Raw genomic sequence first — 22,641 nt, forward strand, 5'->3', positions numbered from 1 at the left:
ATTATGGGTCAGTTAATCCATTGTATCTGCAGTTTTATTAAATCTGGCATATGTTTAAAAAAAAGAAAGTAGCCAATACTGGTAGAACAAAATAACAAATAACAAACCTGGTCAGTTATACCAGTCTGTGTTAAGCTTTAGATCCATACATTTCAGTTTCTTCATACATTCAATAATGTTTCATTATCATGCCCATGTCATTCTGCACAAAATTTAAATCACAAAACATGATGAGTAAACAATCTTGTTACAAACACTAGTTCAGCATCTTTTGTTTTTCAAGTCACAAAAAGCCTGAATGAAGAGCAAGGTGCTACAAAAATATACGGACAGTGTTTTCACAGGTAAGACCACAAAACCCTAAAAGGGTCAAATCCTGCCAAATGAGGTAGCATTTAGTTTAGAAAAGACAAAACATTAAAAATTCTTCAGTCAGTTTAGAACCACCGTTGCAAGATATGTCACCACACTGTTAAAAACTAAATATTCATTAAAGCTTGTATTACCACTGCAAGTCTGTAAAATAGTTAGTGTTTAGAAACATACCAAGCACAAAAAACACAATGAAAAGGCAGCACTCATTCACAGCGGACTATGGTCTGAGTATGTAAATGCACACAGCTAACCAATGTAACCATGTCATTTTAAAACAGGGAATTAAGTTTTCAATTAAAAAACACTACCATAATGAATGTAAAATGTCAACAAAATAAACAGAAGAAACAACTTCCATATTAGGCTCAGTTGTTGGGCATGTACAATTTACCCATGAGTAGTTCTATTTAAACTGAAGCGAACAATTAAATATTGCTTTTAACTCAAGATATGTGTAATAGAGAATGTATCTATAAAAATGGGCCTGCAGACAGTGTGTGTGTGTGTGTGTAAAATACAAACACAATTTTTTCCCTACAGCTATTAGGATCACTGCTTTGCATGTGAAAGCACGGAGATTAGTGCACATGTGCCTCATTTTGTAACTTCCTTTTTTAACAGAAATGTTGCTTTAGAAAAACTAGTTGCCCGTAAAACGTGGCGCTGTGTTGTATTTAAATATTGTAATTATTAGTACATTGTGAAGTTTGTCCCAATTTATTGTTCTATATTGCCTACATAGATCTTAAGAAGCTATATGTTTTAAACTTCCTATATTGTTAGGTTGTCTTAAGGCTTGATCTATATTAAGAACCAAAAAATGACCAGAGAGGGAAAATAATGAACAGATTAATATAGAATGTATTTCACATCAATTAAAATTATGAATGCTATCATGTCAGTTACTGACAAAGCATGGAGTTTTCCAGAGTATTTATAACATTAAGAGCATTAGACTAAGACAATAAGCATATTAGTCTTCTAAAGCCCCTTTCACACTGGCATGCTCTACCCAGATCAGGACCCGGTGTCATGCGAGTTGGCTACGAAATTTTACACTGCTTTTGATAAAGCAGGGTTGACCTGGGTGACAGACACAAGTAAACAATATTGGTATCAGTGCCCCGCAAGCAGCATGTTATGGGTGCTTCCATCCAAGCTTCTCTGGATTGAACCGTCAGCCCAAATGTTGATTAGAGCAAATGTTTCTTCATCCCTGCTGCAATCTGGCTCATGGTGTGTCACAATCAGCAAAATCTGTCTAAACAGAATCAACAAAAACATCCCTTGTGGAAGTGAAACCTTCACACCGGCATGGCTGTTTGTTAATTCGTCGGCCATTATGCATTTTGTCACGCACAACCCAGGTCAAAGCGTGTCAACCCACATTCTGGGATGGGTCGTTAGGACCCGGGTTAACCTGGGTATGACCCAGGTACATGGTTTCACATTACACAGGACTGTGACCCTGGTGGCCAGAACCCTGGTCAGGGTGGAAGTGCCAATGTGAAAAGTGCTCAAGAGAACACTGTAGCTTTAGCTTTATTCCTGTAAACTTTTACTTGAGATCAGGTAAGGCTTCCCTTTTAAAACCAATAATTTGAAGGCTTTTTTTTTTGTCCCTTTATAATAAAAAAAAAAAAACACAAAACAAACAATTGAGTGAATACTTTCATAGAAACCACTGTATGTTTAGAGGAAGTTTAAAAGACAACTGTAGTTCTCTTTTTTACATTAAAAAAAAATTAACCATCAACAGCTGCTGGGTTTTAATCGAATATTGTCTTAAATGACAAAAACTCATTGTTTCATGAATATTTAAGTGTAGAGCTTCATCCAATTTCTCTTGGTGGGAAAGCTGTACACAATGTTTAGAAAGCTAAATTACACAGACTCTCAATTTTGGATTGCTTCAGACTGAAGTCCATGATATTGTACATCCAAATGTCTTGATGTACAAAAGTCTACCACTTACTGGGCAGTATTACTGTCATTGCAGCGGAAACCCTGAATATAAAAGTTCAGTTCCCAGGTTCTGCTTAGTTTATGTAGTAAGATTTCCCACAGTAGGCTGTATTTTCAGTGCCTCAGCACACTGTATTTGGTAGCACACCCAACTAGATTGGAGTAAATGCTAGGACTACTACTGCCTGCAGCTTATACTGCATGTTCTTCTGTACACGCCTATACTCGTTTTCTAACCCAACTTTTAAAACTGGTTTTGCAAATGGATATCCTGAGAGAGTAAATTATAACAGTATCTGAGCAACGTAAGGAGAATGGGTGCTTGCCACTGCAGCCAGCAAAGGAAGGTCATTAGATTCAATCCTAAAGGGAAGAAGAAAAGAAAGTGATTAGGTAACAAATTCATTATGTAGTGAAACTAAAAGTAAAATTGTTTGCCAAACATTTCAACGATGAGAATGATGTCTAGTTGAAACATTTCTTTAAAAATGTTAAAATGTTTGTTTTATACATACTATACCACTGAGGGTTGTAGAAATTGTGGATTAACCAGTTTGTGAGGTATAAAGGCGCAAAATACATCTTAGTTTGCTCCTTTTGAAAATCATGCTGTATTATAATTTTACTTGAATTAAAAAAGGGCACATTATACTGAAATCTGGAACATGGAGACTTTTTTTTTTTTTTTTTTTTTTTTTTTTTTTTTTTTTTTTTTACAATTTTAAAATACCAATGCGGATATAAAACCAGCAATCACTGTTTGGCCTGTGCTTGTATCTTGAGAAAAATATGCAAACAAAAACATGTATTACTACCTTGTAATATTTCAAATGTAATATCTCTACCTTAATTGAAAAGACTGTGCTTATTCCACTCAAAACGCCCTTGAGTCTCATAAGACAAACGCATTTCAAATAAAGTATTTAGCATTTGGGTTGACTGAAGTCATCTGGGTTTTTAAAAGACTGCTTGATTTAAAGTTGGAATTCATGTCTTATTACAGAAGCCTAACACTTAGTTGCACAAACATGGAAGAGTGTGAAATAATACAATTTCCAATCATCTTTAAAATGCCCATGTGAAGAATTAATACACATAATTTCAAGTTATGAAAACATTTTTATGCATTATTATGTTTTCACTTCATTACACTTGTGTTCCAAAAAACAGAACAAGATACTGTCAATAAACACCTATGAATATTCAAAAATCACCACATTTTAATAAATATTGCAAAGGAAAATGGAGTGCCTACCCCAGCACGACTCCAAGCTCCTTTACTTGCACTCTTCCATGTCCCTTTAGGTATTCTGACAGCATCTTGCTCTTGAAGTACATCTCTTGAAGTCTGTCCTCAAGATGCATGATACACTGAAACATGAAATAAACAAATCACTTACACGTGCTAGATGAGGGGAGTCCTGGAAAGCCATTCCAGTATAAGTTAAACAGTTATAGTTAAGTGTTTTGCGTCTAATTTCCTGTTCACAAGTTAATAAATTGAACAAATCTAACTTATGACACCAAGTAAACACCTTGCCTGAAAAGACCAAAGTTTCTAGTGTAACTTAACCATACAATTAATTTTACAGTTTATATATAAATAAGTATGTTACGTAGCTAAAGCTTCACAGGGATGCAGACAATTTGCAATCAATGTTATTAAATTCTAAACATCTCTGTATATACAGTTGAATACATATCAATTGAATTGATTTCAGGGGTCCATTGGATATGTACAAGTATCTCAGAGGGAGTTGTGATACTACATTGTAGTTGCTTTACTAATATCGGGGCATTATAAAACACACCACAGTATGGTTACTGCACGTATAGTATTATTTTTTTTTTATTTCTTTTATTTGGAATCTGCAATTTTTTTTTCCCCTCATTTTCTCCCCAATTTGGAAAGCGCAGTTTTTTTATTTTATTTCAACCCGGACCACCACTGCCACACCGCGCTGACTCTGGAGAGACGAAGACGGACACACACGTCCTCCGAAACACGTGCCGTCAGCCGCTTGCTTCTTTTCACTCTGCAGGCCTGCCATGCAGCCACCTCTGCTACTGCGTCAGAAGACCATGCAGCTCTGGGCAACTTACAGGCAGGCCCACAGGTGCCCAGCCAGTCTACAGGTGTCACTGGTGCGTGGTGTGCTGAGGACAACCTGGCCGAACTAAACCCTCCCCACAATTGGCCGAGCGCCACTCCCTGGGAACTCCCATCCACGATTGGCAATGGAACAGCCTGGACTCGAACCGGCGAACTCCAGGCTACAGGAGTGTGCCACTCGGGAGCCCTGCTTCAGTTTTTTAACAGTAAGAATTAGATTAATCCCTTTTATTGAACATGGTTAAAGAGCAAGTAAGTAGCGGGGTTCGGAAAAATATAGCGTTATACATCTGCACATGTTGCTACAACTGTTTACATAACTGTGGCAGTTGAAAGCCCTAAAATGTAAACACCATGTGTGTGGGAATGTAAGGTTGGCAGGGATGGGGTTAAATCTGTCCCTGCCAACAATCACAGGTGTGGCCATTCCCCAATTAATTGAGTGCTAATTGGGAAGTGGCCACATGTACAAAAGGAGCCAGTAACCCTTTGGTTTGCCAGAGGAGTTTGGGGTATGCTTGTGCCTTGAGATGTAAACTAATTTATTTAGAGTAGTGAAGGTGAATGCCCAGCCTACTGATTAGTCTTTTGTTAAACCTTTTATTTTGGCCTTTATTTATTTGATTTCTGTCTGTGTAATAAATCTGTGTAACAGCGCTTCACTGCAGCTTCTGTCTCAGAGTCTCCACTTCCTGCCGGTAACATCTTGGGCCACAGCACTACCCTGTCGCAATAATATACCTGTAATTTCTCTTTTCATTGTTAACGTCCTGACAACTGTCTACACTTAGAACTTTGACGTCTGTTTCAAAGCCCTTTAAAAAACAACAACAAAAAAAAACTCTTAAGTGCTCTGGTTTTTCTGTTCAGTACCATATCATGGATCGTTAGTCCTGTGTTACCTGTTTCCCAATGTGGGCAATAATCCTGGCACTGCCAGTGCACTAGATCAGACATTTTGAAGATAACTTTGAAACAGACTTTAAATGTAGAAGTGTAAAAAGTTGTCAAGATGTTAACAATGAAAAGAGATGTACGTTACAGGTACGTTATTTATCCAGCTGTAGCAACAGGTGGGGACGTGTAGCTATATTTTACAGAATGCCACTACTTTTTAAACTGGGCAGTTGTTTGACATGAAGTGACACCATGTAAAAAGTTAAACTGAATTCCCAAATTCACCGTCTTTTATTTTATCTGCAACTGAATCCATTATGTCCTGCTAAGAGCTGAATTTAGTGTTTTAAACCCATAATAAAATGTGCACCGATCAGTTTCCATCAGTACCGTTCAGTTGGTAGCAGCATACAAATGCAACATTCCAGAAGTCCATCAGTTAATAGGGTATCTTACATGATCAGATATGTCTCTTGGTTGAGATTCTTGGTTTGTGATGTACCATATTACTTCGAATTTAAGACAGAGCCCAAATTTCCCACCCTCAATTTGCGGGAAAAATAAAATATCAAATAAAATATGCATTTACAAAGATAAAACCTCAGTTACGCATATGGAGGCAGTTTGTGGCCGTCTGCTATCGCACAGAGCACTACAGTACATGTTGCTTCTCATTTCCAGTCCTGAAACACCGAAATTGTAAAAACTTATTTCACGTTGCTGCTTGTGTGTACGGGCAGTGGCATCTTTGTTCGTCTTTTCTCAGCAGTCAGTCACGTTGCTGTTTGTGTACTCAGGTGGTCATGTCTTTTGTTGGCGATTTTAATACACACATCACTATACTGTACTCGAATTTAAGATGCAGGCTATTTGCGTGTCTTAAATTATAAGGAATATGGTACTTACAAAGTCAGGGGAGAGGTTGAGCTTATAGAGTTGTAGAATAGACTGGAGCAGGCTGGTGACAAGACTGGAGACTAGGACATCTTTTCCTAGTTTATTGCTGTCCACCACTCTTCTCTGACTCGTAGCCACTTGCACTGTCCACTTGTCTGTGTCGGCAATAATACAGACAGCTTCTGCTATTGGCTCATCTAAGGCTGGATGCTGCAACACACAACAGAAATACATTATCCACCTAATCCATGCAATCCAATACAGAGAGGTGTACATTTAGATTAGAGTACATGAGCCCAACCATGGTCCTGGAGCGCCATTCTGCTCCAGGTTTAACAGGTAAAATTATATAATTAACTAATTCAAGGTTTGGATTGAGATTTAATTGGGTCAATTAAACAATTCAGAACCAGTTTTGGAACAGGGGAGTAAGGTTACAACCAATAAGGATTCAACATTTCATCTGAGCGCACTTGTGTGTCTTTGATAGCGAACGGTGGGCATTTTGAAAACCAAAAAAAAAAAAAAAAACAAAAAAAAAAAAAATGTCCAACAGCCCAAGTGAGGAGGCTGACCAAGCCCCTCAAGCAAGGCTACGAGAAGAAAAAAAAAAGTCCAGAGTGGGAGAGTGAATACCTACGAAATAAAAAAAAAATTCATCTATAAGGCTTTGTCTGACTTGCCTGGCACTTGCAGCACCTGCAACCTCAACCACTAGGGATTCAAGTTCAGCATCTGCTTCCCTCAAACCCTGTAATCTTTCCTCTGTCCATTACAGAGAGCTGTGTTATGTAAAACACAACCAGCCAGGAGGATATTGCTAACCTCTTGGGGAATGTACTGTAGTGTTCCCCCAGAGAATCGCATTTTGAGGATTCCAAATTTTTCGCTTAATTACAGTACAAGCTCATTTAAAGGCACGGTTATACCTCTGTTCGGCAGGGGTCGTGGGGTTGAACAGTGGTGTCGGTAGCCACTGCTTCAGTGGATACCCGTTGTCCCCTATCAACCACTCTCAGACTGTCATCCCGCTGAAACGCAGCTGCCACCTGCAAATTAGCGAGGATAAACGAGTCATGAGCAGAGCCAGGATAGTTTGCATACACATTTGTGATGTAGCTGTTGGCATCACAGATCACACACTACTTGCATGCCGACAGAATCTGCCCCCTTTAGGGGCTCCCAAGTGGCGCATCCAGTAAAAGCGCTCCGCACGGATGTGCGCTATGGCCTGGAGATCGGAAGCTAACGTCACTGCCGACTGTGACCAGGAGCTCCTAGGGGGTGGCACTCAATTGGCCTTGCGCCACCCGGGGGTAGGGAGCGCTAGGTTGGCCAGGGTGTCCTCAGCTCACCGTGCACCAGCGACCCCTGTGGTCTGGCTGGGCGCCTGCAGGCTTGGTTGTAAGCTGTCCAGGGCTGCGTTGTCCTCTGTCGCTGTAGCTCTGAGGTAGCTGCATGGTTAGTCTGCAGTGTAAAGAAGCAGTCGACTGACGGCACATGCTTCGGAGAACAGCGTGTGTTCGTCTTTGCCGCTCCTGAGTCAGCGCAGGGGTGGTAGCGGTGAGCTGAGCCCAAAAATAATTGGACACGACTAAATGGGGGAAAAAAATAATAAATTGGCAACGACTAAATTAAAAAAAAAAAAGAAAAAAGAATCTGTCCCCTTACGATTATGTAGAGGTGCCTATTCTGCGTTGGTGCGTGTAGATGCACAGGTGTGCAATCGATGGCAGCCAGGACACCAGGAAAACCATACCTCAAGAAAACCCTGCTTTGTATTTTGTTAGAGCTCGTGAGAGACAGGGAAAAGAATGAATTTTCCTGCCCACGTTACTAAAGCTGAAGTTACATCCCACACTGCACGATACAACCAACTGGCTCATGCTGCAGTATAACCCACAGTAGAACGAGATAGTGGCATAAAATGTTAGTACAGCGGATACCCTTAATGCTACAGGCAAACGGCATGCTCTCCATGTGTCTCCTTCCAGCAGTTGGCAGATGTCAGTGATTGTTTGCCTGTTGAGTCGAAATTGCTGCACACTGTGTCAGACAGACTGAGAAAAGATAGGTGACTTCTAAATATTTGGGGACGCCTTCTCTTCCTCTCTCTTTGTCTGTCCACGTAGAAATTCAGTGCGCACTCCACATTTCTTTTATTTCTCTTTTTTCTCTCTCTCTTTCTTTGCCTGCTTCCCTAGTAGTTTCACCGGTATTTATTGTTGACCGTGTAATTTTCGCACATTTTAATCCTGGTTTTCACATCAATTGAAGACGCAAACACTAACACTGTTGATGGTTTGCTAAATCGCTACATTTGTATGTAAGTTAGAACACTCCCTTGAAGTTCAGCCCATATCCAGCGAGAACGTTGACTTGCCGGGTGCGCGCTAAAACACGGTTGCTAATTCACATATGTGGGCAAAGTCTATTTGCCCACTCGTGCGCCTGATTCAGGTAAGCTAACTGTCCGTAAAAGCCTTAGGGGTTTGCAAATGTTGCTAAACAGGGTCCCAAGAGAGCAAGGGCTAACTTTAAACACCCCTGGATTTGATGATCTCGTCTACAGTATAATGCACAAAACAAAATAAAAGCAACAGGACACTGAATCTTATATAATAATTACGAAAATGTTTTTTATGTTAGTTCAGAAAGGTTTTGGTTCTTTTAAGATAAATAATGTAGTGGGGGAGATGTACAGCACTTACTCTGACTGTGTGATCAAGATCTGTCATTAAACACTGCTTGAGTCTTTCATCTGTACTTATTCCATGCAATACAAAGTCTGGCATGTATTGCGCACAATAGCCTCCAAAAAGGGATCTTCCAAAGTTGTTAGCATTTTTCTGGCTAGTAGTTTCTGTACTAAATTTGGGAGGGAAAAAAAAAACCAAACTTTGATTAACCAGAATAAATAATTTACTGCATTAGCTCTTGCATTAAAGTTGTTGTTTTTTTTACACTACAATCTTGAGCAAACTGTGGTGCCAAAGCTTGAATTCAAATTCTGGTTCACATTTTACATTTGTTTTGTACTACAGACAGACCACACCAGAAGGTCACTGCACCACTTTGCAGGGTGAAGAAGAGGCAGATGAGGCTGGTACCTTCAGATTAACTTGGGTAGGCAATAGTAGACATATGCCATTAGTTCAACCATAACTTAAATTACAGAAAGCATTCATTCCGGAAGATTAAGAACCAGTCACGGCTTCATACTGTACGTCTTGAAATAAATGTGGTTTGTTAAAAAAACAAAAAAGGTACAGAAAGTGATGTCAAAAGACTACAAAAAGTTATTGCATGCAAAACTATTTATGTGCGTGGGTATATTTACACAGATATACACATTTTAATAAGTAGATTACCTAGGAAGTGGCAATTCGACCTCTTCTTGGATTTCATCCATCTTTTCTCCACAGCTCTGACGAGAGATACGATCTTGGGGTATGTGTTCGTCATCACTGTCTCCAAGAGCACTGTCTGAACTCTCGTTCCTGGGAATGTCAGCTTCTATGCGGAATGTCACTTTTCTCCCAGCATCCCCACAGGGGACACCGACTAAGTCCTGGCCCCCCAAATCCTGATCAGAACTGACTGCACTACATTCAGCTGGAATGGTAATCGTGTTATTTTCATCAAACATGCTGGTAGTCCTCTCACAGGATGGAATTCTGGCATAGCAGTGCTTTAAACGTGACTTGAATGACGGTCTGACCGTTTCACTTTGGGCCTCTGTTGGAGAGGCTGGTAAGAGACTGTCTGGGCCGCTCTGGTGACTTTTTACTTTCTCGTCAGCTGTTTCCCTGAATTTCTGGTAATTTGTATCCATTTCTCTCCTCCTGCTCTCTAGATCTGAATCAGGAGAGACAGAACTCCCAATCTGGAATCTTACCCTCTGCAAATGGGGACTGTGATGAACGGGCATTCTGAAGCAAGGCAGGTCATGTGAAGATGTGATGATGGACTTCTTTTCCACTGAAGGGCTGGACTCGAATGCTATGGCCGAGCAGCCCGCCATCCCTGCCAAACAGTGCATGCTGCCAGCTGTTGCCCCAGTCACATTGACCAGCACCTCCTTTTTAACCTCCTGAATGCCAGTAGCCACTTCCCGGTTAGATTTCAGGCTGCCGCAAATGTGGGTGGCCTCTGTGTCGGACATTGTCCTAGCTGAGTTTAGTTTATCATTCTCTGTCAACTCTCTGTGTCTAGCTTTAGGAGATGTCAGCAGTTTGTTTTTAGTCGACATACCCGGACCCTCTGGACTTCTGGCTGGCTCTGTGATGCTGTCTTGCGGTTTCTCAGAGCACTTCTGGCTGGCTTCGCTCTGGACTGTGACCACTACATATTCAGAATCCTTCATCTCCTTTTTCTCAAGTGTGGTGCTGATTTTGGTGGCGGTTTGAACAGGCTCTCCATCCTCGACCTTCCCGCTCATGCTCAGCTGTATCTCCTGTAGATCTGAGCATCGGATGAAGTAGGTGAGGACATACAGGAATTGTTGAACTAGCTCCCTGCCCTTCCCCACAACAACCGTCCGGGTCAGTCTGACAGGAGAGCCGATGGCCCCATAAAGGTCACCTAGAAAAAAAAAAAAAAATTAAAAATAGCAATTTAACCAGGAACGCCCCATTGAGATTAAAATCTTTTTCATGGAAGATCTGGTCAAGAAGATGGTACCGTACAACTGGAAATTTTGGCAGGGAACTTGGCTTTACTGGCGGTTTTGATTGACTCTCCAATAACTCTTCCACTAATCAGAGTGTGGCATACAGTGAGTGATCCCAGCCTCTCACAGACTGGTGTGCAGCACAAGTTAAAGCACTGGGCAAGGGAAAGAATGTGTCGGATGTCAAAGTGAATATGAGAATATGAAAATATGAAGCCAATTTGCTTTAACAAAATAAAAGCAAACCAGACATTTACATCAATGGATTTAGAAAATCTGTAATTTATGATGCGATCAGGAATTCTGATCCAGTGTAAACTGCGCTGCTACTGTGGTACCTGTACGACCTGTTCTTTTTTGTTAAGCAGTTTTGTGTTATTTTTACAAGGGGTTAACTAAGTACCGAACAGCCAAACTAGTTTATTCCAGACTTGTTAGAAAGTCTGTAACAAAAGGCAAATTTGCTTTGGATTGTTATTGTCGATTCGTTGTAGATACTACTATCAAGACACCCACCGTACAGGTATCGCAACATCCCTGAACAATATGTTAAAATAAATTAGTTCTGCACCATATAAAAATGAGCTGATTTTGCCAGTGCTTGCTTATCTATTAACCAGTTTTAAATTTAAAGCATTTTTGTTTGTTTTATTGTTAAAGTTTTCACACAATTACTAAATGATATTGTGATCATTTCACTGTTATATTAATTTTCAAACTGCTAACAAATGCCTATCGTTAAAGTACTGCAGCTAGTAATCCTTTCCAAATATTGGTATCTTAAAATGAAGGACTATATAATGATAATGTGGTAACTCATTTTTAAAAAGCCTTTTTTGTTGCAGCGACGTGGTAGATGCAATACCGAGTTACTGTAAATGATACCGTTTTAGACGACAGGTTTCATTATGTAAACATGCATTTGAATGTTTTTTTTTTTTTTTTTTTAATTAAAAGCAGAAATACAAAACTGTGGCATTTTTCTTTGTGAACGTGCTAAGTGAAAAACGACAATTCAAAAACCATCAAAATTTACCAAGGTAGCATATCCGCTGAACTTAATACCAGTCAAAATTTCCAGTTATATGGTATATAAAATATAAAAAACACAAATTTACATGGAGCACAACCAATATAAACAAGATAATCAAATTGTTAAATACTGCATTAATCTCAATCACCAGTAGGTGTCAGTGTAACCCTGGTCTGCTTGCAGCTGAAAAAGTTAGTCTTTAAAAACAATGCAATGCAACCGAGTTTAAAAATAAAAATAAAAAAGTATTAAAGTAAGGATCAAGTGTTTTCCTGGTATATAGTGGTTTTAGCCATTTTCATAGTGATTGTTTCATCACTTATTGTTAACAACCCACCTAGCTGTGCCCAGAGAGGATTGTAAGGGTGAGACTTGGCCAGCAAGTCTAGCGACTGGGAGCTGTGCTTCTCAGAGAATGCCTTGATGGGAGGATGATCATTTGGCATTACTGTGGGAACCCAGGCCAAGTGGTAGGTCAGGACAGCCGTCAGTAAAGCAGACAGAAACCTTTAAAAAACAAAACACAAATCAAAACAAAATGTTATGGCTTCTGACAGCAAAGCCATGTAAACAAGCTCATTTGAAATAACTCAAAATAAAGGGAGCATAATTCATGTACCACTACAAACACATTTCACTTACAGGTGTACACAGCATCTCATAACAAATGCTGATGCATATTTTCAATACAATATATTCCAAAGCCTTAAATTTGGAAAGAACTCACGCAGAAGTACTATATTATATCTCAAACCTGTTTTTTACATTCCGCCCATGTCCCGTACAGTTCAGATAAAACTGTACATCTCTTTAAAACCCATAGCATTGGTTCAATTCCATTGTATTACAATGCAAAATGTAACCCTTGATTGGGGGACCAATGGGAGGTGACTGCCACTTACTGGTTCTTGGAGGTCTGCTCTGCTAAAAGCGTGAGGTCTTTAAGAAAGCGCTGACAGAGTTGCCTCTTCTCCACTGTATGAGACATCATTGTTAACCACACTGGCTCTGTGATTCTTGGTGCCATGTACAGATTCCAGATAGTTGTTCTTATTCATTAAAAGAAAATTACACCAAAAACTGAAATTAATACACAATAAAAGAAGTTCTAAAACAACACGGTCTAAGACAACTTAAGACATTTTTAGGTTACATGAATAGCCGACTGTCTATTTCAGAGATAAATTCCAACCTAGCGGTAAAAACTTAAGCCACTGCAGACAACAAAATTCACGACCAGTTATAAATGCTAAACTAAGCACTCCTGTATTATGTTTAACAGCAGCTTTAGGGTTTGATTTTTGTTTTTGTTATTTAAAACACGTTGTGTATGTGCACCATTTATTTTGAATTTAAACAAGACATTTACTGTGGCTCTGTTTCCACTGATAGCCTTTGTTTTAGTATTGAATATGACATTTGTTTCTGGAGGCTGTGAACAAGGAGTATAGACACAGATTATCCAATATGAATTTAATCATTTTATAATATTCACTAATCCAAATAACATATTTAAATAAATAGTTTCCAGAAATCTGAAATACGTATCACAATGTATTTTCCCTTACACTGGTTTACTATCTCGACCGAATTTGTGCGACACTTTCCTTATATGTCAAGTACAAAACAGATGATCAACACAACTGCTCTTGACTCCCTTTTTTGGCAGCAAGTAAAAAGGCTAGGATTAGGATGTGCATTGAACCAAAGCTGCCAAATAGTAATACAGGTACAGCACTCCAAAGTGCTTCTCTCTTTCCAACATTGCCCAATTGGCAAGGGAAATGTTATCTATAGTGATCAACATTTTCTTTTTGCTCCATTTGTACCCTATTTTCTATTATGTGGAATAGAACATCACATGTATTCTCGTATTGATCAATTTCTCGATAACCAACTACTCCAACTTCTCAGATCCTGCTCCTACCAAGGAATAGTAATCTTTGCTCCTGTGATCTTACAATTGGTCTTTCCTGATCAAGCGAGGCCAAGCTCTCCTTGGTGTTTAAACCTCATTTGGCTCAATGTATTCAATTTATTTCCTCCCAAGTAAAAATCTTCTTAGAAATTAATATTAAAGCAGAGATCTCCACTTCCACAGTATGGGAAAGCCTTAACAGCCCGCAGAGAAAAAAGCAGAAACAAATCACAACAGGAACTTGTTTAGCGCTAATAGAAAAGAGGAAACACTGTAAATCTGATTTATTTCACTTATAATTCTATTATTCTATCATGTGTTTTAATATATATGTTTTTACAACACTTACAAATATCAAGAAACAAGTGGATATAAGCAGATACTATTTAATTAACTAAATGTATCAGGTACTTTTTTTTTTTCCCCTACTGATAATGGAATGAATAAGTAAGATTTTACTGAGAAATATTTATTTTGATAGTAGTGCCCATTGTTGTTTATAAAGACCCTGACAATAAATGTGTATTATGTCATTGCAATCACTCATATGAAACAATGTCTTGTAATTTGCCCAAACAACAATATTTTTCAACAAAACTTTCAGAAAGTATTGCAAGGTCCCTCGTCATAGAATAACACATTTTTTATACTTGTATCTCTAAGCAGAATATATAATATAAAAAAATACTTAAATAGATTTTAGTAAAATTTTATAGGAAGAGTCAAAAAAACACCTGGTCCTGGGGGAGCATCCCACTGGAAAATGCATGGTCCTGAAAGGATTACAGTTCACATACGAGCCAACATCATTTTCAATACTGTTCAGGCAAATATATCCCACACAGAAAAGCTTACTAATCAAATTCTACAGGTTGACAAGCAATAGCCATCTCTCCAATCTGAGGTTCTTGTATCTCTTGATGCAGAGAAAGCCTCTGACCGGTTTTGGATCCAATTTTATTTCATGGGTTAAGCTGCTGTATAAGTCACTGTATGCCTCTGTCTGCACCAACGGTACCTGCTCTGAATATTTTCCACTCACTTGTGGAACAAGACAAGACTGTCCACTCCCCCCCCCCCCCCCCCCACTGCTGTTTGCAAAAGCCATCAAAGCTCTACCTGTTTTCACAGTAAATCGGGCTATCCAGGGAGTTGTCAGGCTGGACGGAAGCATAAGATATCTCTTTATACAGATGATCTATTACTTTATATCACAGAAATGGTGTTGTCACCACCCTGTGTTCTCTCTACGCTACAGCGATTTGGTAAATTCTCAGGCTAGCAACTCAACCTGGGAAGAAGTGAGCTTTTTCCGATCAAGCCTTGCGCTAAGCAAAGACTGTTGACAAATTTTCCTTCAGGGTTACTCAGGATAGCTTTACATACCTTGGGGTCACAATCACTCGCTCTTTCTCTAAAGTGTTCAAATTAAATTGCATACCTTTGCTTAACAAAATAAAAGAAAGCATCTCCCATTGGTTGCATTTGCCCCTCTCCCTTGCAGGGTGGATTAACTTTAAAAATGTCTATTTGTTTCAAAATGTTCCAGTTTTTATTAAAAAGATATGTTTTTAAATCCTTAGACAGTATTATTTTAGGTTTCATCTGGAATAAGAAGGTTCTTCGTATCCAAAAACACTTTCTTCAAAGACTCAAGCCTTTGGGGGGGTGTCACAAAGACGGCCGGAGTGAGTGACGTCAGACCAGAAACAGGAAATAAACAACAAGAGAGGTGGAGTTTTGTGGAGCTGAGCGAATGGTCTCGCTCAGCATTTAATAAATAAACAGAACAGAAAATAAAAAGGTTGTAACATACAAAAAACACAGGACACAGCACTCGTCGCCAAAACAAAAAGACAAACAAAACGGACTATACAGACAAACACGGTAGATATTTAACTATTACTCTTATCACAAGTACTACCTCCGTCTCCTATACCGTTCTCCACTCACCGAACACACAACCCCGAGTATGTGAAAACATGCTGCTTTTATGCAGCTGTACCGAGATTCGACTGCTAATCAGTCATTCAATTGGAGTCGCGGTACAACTGCACGTGAATTAACAAAGTGCAATTCCCTGTGCTCATATATTACATTTTACTTGCACGTGAAGTGCTGTGCATTCCTCGTGCCTAAATACAAATATACATTTTAAATACTTGTGTTACACAGACCCGTTTATATCCTGTGTACCAGTGACCATACACCAACATTACACACAACATACAACACAAAATACACACAGGGGCGGGCACTTTGCCACAGGGGGGTAGCACTACCTAACTTCCAGTTGTATTACTGGGCTGCCAACATTCATACATTGTTGTACTGGCTCCAGCTACATTCACAGCAAAACTCTCCTAATTGGTTATACATTTAAGAGGAATCCTGAAGCTGTACATCTTCAATCAGGGCTCCCCACTCCCCGCTTCGATGCAAATCTAACTCTCTAGTCTGTCATTCCCTTCGAGTCTGGATACAGTTTAGGAGATGTTTTGGTCTGCAATCCAAATCTATTTTTACCCCAAATTAAAGTAAATCATCTGTTCCTACCATCTCTTCTTGATTCAGCCTTTCACAGATTTATATATTAATGACACTTTTGCATCTATTGAACAGCTTTCAAGAAGCTTCAGTTTGCCTTACTCACATTTCTTTCGATACCTACAGAATCGTCATTTTGTTCAAAAAAGAATTTCCCCAGCTGCCACCTAAATCTCTTGTTGATCAATTTCTTGAACTTAATCTAGATCGCAGGCACATTGTATCAGTCATTTACAGTTCTACCCTTTCGCTTAATTTCCCCTTGCTTACTATACTAAAAACCCTCTGGGAGCAAGATTTTGGTTTGAAATTCTCAGACAGTGTATGGGATTCTATTCTTTATCATGTAAATTCCTCATCAATATGTGCTAGACATGGGCTCATACAATTCAAAATTCTCCACCAACTCCACCTTTCCAAGATAAAATTGGCCAGAATCTATCCAGGTATAGACCCAGTCTGTGACAGATGCAAGCAAGACCCAGCCCATTCTTGGCATCATCCATTATATATAGATAATATATATATATTATATGTATAGATAGTATATATATATAGCCCTATATATATATATATATATATCTATTATATGAGAGCGGAGAGAGAGAGAATATACTTAGAGAGAAAACGATCTGTCGCTGTATAAATTTTGTAGTCGCCAATTAATTTTACCTTGCTTTTCTCCCAATTGGACATATCCAATTGTATTTTAAGCTCAGCTCGCCGCTACCACCCTTGCGCTGTCGGGAACGGCGAAGACAAACACACACTGTCCTCTAAAGTGTGTGTTGTCAGCCGACCGCATTTTTCCCCCCCACTCTGCAGGCCCGCCATGCAGCTAACCCAGAGATACAGCTTCGGAGAACAATGCCGCTCTCAGCAGCTTACTGGCAAGCCCGCAAGTGCCCAGCCAGTCTACAGGGGTTGCTGGTGGCGGTAAGCCAAGGACACCCTGGCCGACCTAAGCCCTACCCCCCCGGGCGGCGCTCAGCCAATTGTGCACCGCCCCTTGGGAGCTCCAGTCTACGGTCGACAGTGGAATAGCTTGGACCCGAACCGGCGACCTCCAGGCTATAGGGCGCATCCTGCACTCCATGGGAGCGCCTTTACTGGAAGCGCCACTCGGGAGCCCTGATAATGCCGCTCTAACCAAGCCGGAGTCAGACATTCGGGCTTTTTCAACTTTATTGGCAAGACAGCTAATCTTGGTGAACTGGAGGAAGGCTGCCCCACCCTCCCTAATGCAATGGATTAGATTATGTATTTCCTTAAGCTGGAGAAGATTACGTTAACACTTACGGGTAGTACAGATACAATTAACACATTTCCTTTAAGTTTAGGCTTCCTACTAATCCATTTTTTTTTTTGCAAAATAATCTACAAAAAAAATTATACAAAAAAAAACTTGACTGTCCCAATGCATTTACTGTGCCAGTAATATTATTAGTGAACACTGACACCTTAAACCAGTAAAAAGGGTTCATCTTATATTAATCAACTGTTCCATCATTCAGAAAACTGGTCTTCTCTGATCACTCACCTGAACTCTCCTAAGGCATCCACAACACCACTTAAGTAAACTTGGACCCACTGACTGGATTCAGCAGTCTTCTTGCACAAAATCATAGCCTGGGGGAAATAAAGAAATCTCATGCTATAAAAACAATAATTTAAGCTATGGAAGACTAATAGGCACACAACAGTGTATTATATTTTAGTTTAAAAGTGAACAAGACAGTGGGAGCCACTGATTGAGATATATCTAAATCATATGATTTTAGAAGGTATAGAGATTTAATTTCTCATTAATTATCAAAGTGTGAAGAACGAGCCATTGGAGAAGGGTTTATTTTTAAGAAGCTGAACATTATGTATTCTTAGTACAAAAAAAGCTCTTACATCCAGTTCATTTATCAAGGCGGCCCCAGTTGAACTGAAGAACATTTGACTATACATGGTTCTCAAAAGCAATGAAAAGCAAGCAAAAATAACCCATGTGAAGAAGTAGCAAGACATTCCCATTTATAAACACTAGAGGTTGACTTTCTGCACAAAAAAAAAACAAAACAATTATTCCATGCATACAAAAGGACTGTGAGAGACCTTATAAGCTGTTTCCAACTATCTTTGTAAGCACAAAAAACTGGTAAGCATTCTGGTTTTAAACCAAATGCACACTAAGAACCATTTGTAAATGTTCTTGAATAGATGGAGTCAAACTTAACATGGTGTTGGCTGCTTTTATAATAAGTTGGCCTGCACATACTTTCTCTATTGCTGTCTTAAGCTTGCTCATGTGGGATTCAAACAGTGGGAAGTGAGAGAAAAAGAAATCCTGGAAGTTCCTGTTCTCCTCCTCCTTCTCAGACAGAGAGAAGATAACACTGATGGCGATTTTCTTTCTCCTGATCATCGCTGGGTTGGAGCCACAGCTTTCATCTGCCAGGCTAAAGGTTTCATCAGTGCACCTGTGGATAATATTCACAGCTGTCTTATACAAAATCTTCATCTCTGTAGCATTTCCTTGTACAATGCAATTCAAAATGTTTTAAGCATATTATTATTGCTTTCCTGTTGTAAATTGTGGTACAATTTGTATATTTAAAAAAAATAAATAAATCAAATAAAGTAGTATCAACATCCTTTGTATAAAAACAAAGCATGTGAAAATCAGTTGCTTCAATTTCATGTGGGTGTTGTCAAGCAGAGATTCCCCAGCAATATAAGTTGCAGATTTGCAGACCTGATCATAGGCACAACAATTTTCTTTTTCAGATAAAATGTTTAAAAAATAAACTGAATGTAAATACAGAACTCAGAAGACCAAAAACCGAAGAACAATTTACAACTGATGAGAGATGCTAAAGATAAGTGCTTTTCCGTAAACGTTGACCATACAGAAAGAAGCATATCATGCATTACTATGTTAAAGACATCAACAGAATATGTTGCTTCAGGCTTGTGCTAATCAGTGGAAAGTCAACCAAATTTATATATTTTTTTTATTTACTATGCTGTTATTGCAGGCACAGACTGGAAGGTACTTACCACCGTGGCACAGGGCCTTTCTCAAGGCTGGTGGTCTGACTGCGCAGCCAGCGCCGCTGGTAACTGCTGGCACAGCTGCTGGAGATGCAGTTGCTTGGAGATGGGAATGGGGTAACAAGAAGGGTTCTCAGGGATGCTGTGGTACAAGAGTTGGTGACAGAGTTAAAGTTTGTTTTAGGTTATGACATCATTTTCAACTCCCTATTCCATAAGTTAAGTAACCTGCTGAAAGAGGCAAGGCTAGCACATTAACCAGCTTGGCTGGGGTTACTTCAAATAACCTCATACATTGAACTGAAACAATGCAGATCAACTTACCTGTCACATTTGAGGTGACCCAAATCTCAGAATTGAAATTAAACTCAACCAAATCACACTACCAAACATCAACCCCCTCCCCAATAAGTGGCACAAATACCTTAATAAATCCCCTTCAGGTGATAACTTTCAATTCAATTCAATTCACTTCCAACGGCTTCGTGCCACACAACGCACCCATGGTGTTCGGTAATAATGGTCTTACCGCACACCCTGTTGTAGGTTATTTCTTACATAAGAAAGACTTGCATATATAAATTTCTCCAGGTCTTTCTGATTTGGTATATTCTGCAAACGCAATCTTAAATGTCTTTACCTGATCGAGCGATACCACTGTCTCTGTCTTCATTTTTCCCTCGGCTTGGCATGTCAACAGGTGTGCTGTGAGCTGAGGACCATACAGTATTTGCAAATGAAAGTTAATTATGACTTAAACTTGTTCCACACTGTTTAACACTGCTATATTTACATTATGTTAATCTGTAGAAAGATATAAGAGGGTCATTAATGGCAAGTGTGATCATACATTTCAGTACCACGAAGGTCTTGGCAATGCGCTTTGTCAAGTACGTTCACTTGAATCTAAGCAAAGCGGGAACATGAAATTACAGATACAGACTACCATGGGCCTTTTCACTATGATGAAATTGTGTTCAAGTTTCCCTTTATTGGGAGGTGGACAATTTCTCTGAAAGGCAAGAGCTTTTACTGTGTAATTATTGTCCAACTGCTTCCTTTTTTTCCCCTGAATGGTCCTAGCACGGTATATAATTTCCTGAATACACTTACCAGGTAAAAAAAAGAAATTGTAAACATGCTTATTCTAGCAATCATGCAATTTTCTCAATTATTTAGTAAAATAAACAGAATTACACCAATAAAATTTAAATAAATCAAGAAATGGAAAACTACGAAGAAACCAGCTGTCTCTTTACACCCAGGACCTCAAGAGCTACCGGCCTCTGGAGGTTAAAGGCCAGTCCTGCATGTGCCTGCTCTGAGCTCCCTGGGTGTCTGGCCAGCAGGGTTTCCTGTGGCACGATAAGGGCAAACAGTCCCTGCCGGTTTTGCCTCTCTAACCCACGGGAGCGCCAGAGCCAATGTGATGCTCCCTTCTGAAGCCACAGCGAAGACAGGCGACACCACACAGCCAGACACGAACCTGTATGACTCACCCTGCACACCACTCTGCTGAGTTTTGACTAGGTGAGCCATTCGGGGACCCCATAGACATATATTTTATTACATGTCATCTATTAAAGAGTCTTTATAGACGAAATATCTAGAACCATCTGGTGAACAGCTAATTCGGATATACGTTTACTGTGCACTCTTAATAATATAAAGATTTTGGCTGATATTTTACCAGATTGCAAACATCATAAAATAAGAGCCCAGCAAAAAAAAAAAAAATAATAATAATTATTTATTAATACTTTACATTTTAAGCTACATACTTTTTCATATCTGTTTGCGGACTGCCAACACTGCTTTAAGATAAGAATGTCCCATGCAGTATTTGTTTAGATGAGTTAAGTCTGTATGATGTAAACACAACATGGGTTAGGGGCTTGAGATATAAACCGGGTATACAGGAGCCATCATTAAGGAAAGACATTGGAACCGAAAAGGGAAAGAGACAGATTTGAAAATCAACCACCAGCAACTAGAGTCTACACTAATCAAGATCTTACAAAATCAGAGGGTGCGCATTACATTTTCTGATAAATAGCAGTTTGTGTTTCTTTAGCCAAAATATGGGGCAAAACACAGAGATAAAGGAATGTCTTAGCACAGCAGTTTCTGAGTACACATACAAAAAGATCTGTTTGCAAGTATGACAAATATAATTTAAGAGACAAGTATGAACAAATGTTGCAATGAAGATAACCCTGTACAGTATAGTAAATGGCTACACTTCAATAGTGATTTTTGAAGTGGCAGTTACTGTTTAACGGTGACTATCAATAAATATGATGTTCCGACAAGGCTTACTTGCTGCTTGACTCACAAACATATTTGTTCGGATGGCTTTTGGATACTTTTTTTTATTTATTTGTGTTGAAAATGGATTTGATAGAACACAAAAATTTTACTTTATATTGTTTATCTAATCAAATCTTTTATTTATGTATTAACTGTAAAGGGTGTTGTGCTTGTACACTGCAATTGCCTGCAGCCCTCATGCTATGATTAGCAGAAGCACAAACTCTACTGTGTGGGTCACACTGGGCTCAGCATTCCACACAAAAGAAGAGCTCCGAATGAGGTGGAACAGAGCTGGTCAGGAGCGCCAGGCAGCAGTTTGTTGCTGAAAGAGGCACAGGAAACATCAAGAATACACACAATCCAGCAAGAATTTAAAATAAAATATCTAAAAAAGAGAGTCAGCAAAGAGCAATTTCTTTCTTACCTATGCTGCTACAGTTGCGGTAGACACCCAAACCGCTCTGATTTGGGCATGACTTTCCGACACTGGATTCCTGGTTGATGTATTCAAAGCTATCTTGCAACCTCAATAAACAGATAATGAAGCGGCGTACTGATTATTTATTAATACTTCTACAGTTCCTAAAGGCAACCACAGTATTCCAGCTAAAGTTATCTAGTTTCAATACCAGCCTTTTTTTTTTCAAATCACTGAATCAACCTTGAGAACTATAATAAAGATGACACATGGAGAGAGGAGAACTAATTCTTAAAAGCAGTTTACATAAATGCATCAGTCAAACAGTACAGGGTCTGAAGCCTGCACTAGCCCTGCGTTTCAGCACTTCTCTCGTTTAGGTATATTATTAAAATGACTGCCCCCCCCCCAAACTGTACCAAACCTTAGTAAAAAATACACACTAACTATT

The 22,641-nt window shown here is 39.3% G+C and overlaps 1 protein-coding gene across 7 annotated transcripts in view; it reads right to left on the bottom strand.

Annotated features, from left to right (window-relative positions):
- Nucleotides 1-16: 16 nt before the first annotated feature.
- Nucleotides 17-22,641, bottom strand: part of LOC121322879 (folliculin-interacting protein 2-like) — a 42,544-nt gene continuing 19,919 nt past the window's right edge. For 3 of the 7 annotated variants that reach the window (XM_041263380.1, XM_041263369.1, XM_041263388.1), the window contains exons 6-18: nt 22,197-22,297; nt 20,100-20,171; nt 19,466-19,601; nt 18,684-18,885; nt 17,958-18,046; nt 12,855-13,001; nt 12,290-12,459; nt 9,619-10,831; nt 8,959-9,115; nt 7,177-7,296; nt 6,257-6,457; nt 3,596-3,711; nt 17-2,703 (exon numbers count right to left, since the gene is read on the bottom strand). In XM_041263380.1, the coding sequence (XP_041119314.1) occupies nt 2,625-2,703; nt 3,596-3,711; nt 6,257-6,457; nt 7,177-7,296; nt 8,959-9,115; nt 9,619-10,831; nt 12,290-12,459; nt 12,855-13,001; nt 17,958-18,046; nt 18,684-18,885; nt 19,466-19,601; nt 20,100-20,171; nt 22,197-22,297 (2,803 nt within the window). In that variant the 3' untranslated portion in view covers nt 17-2,624. Of the gene's footprint in view, nt 2,704-3,595; nt 3,712-6,256; nt 6,458-7,176; nt 7,297-8,958; nt 9,116-9,618; nt 10,832-12,289; nt 12,460-12,854; nt 13,002-17,957; nt 18,047-18,683; nt 18,886-19,465; nt 19,602-20,099; nt 20,172-21,240; nt 22,014-22,196; nt 22,298-22,641 lie in introns of those variants that run through there. The other 4 variants (XM_041263407.1, XM_041263398.1, XM_041263418.1 and 1 more) reach the window with 4 other exon arrangements.

Source organism: Polyodon spathula, chromosome 1 (genome assembly GCF_017654505.1).
Source record: "Polyodon spathula isolate WHYD16114869_AA chromosome 1, ASM1765450v1, whole genome shotgun sequence".
In the NCBI taxonomy this organism is placed as follows: domain Eukaryota; kingdom Metazoa; phylum Chordata; class Actinopteri; order Acipenseriformes; family Polyodontidae; genus Polyodon; species Polyodon spathula.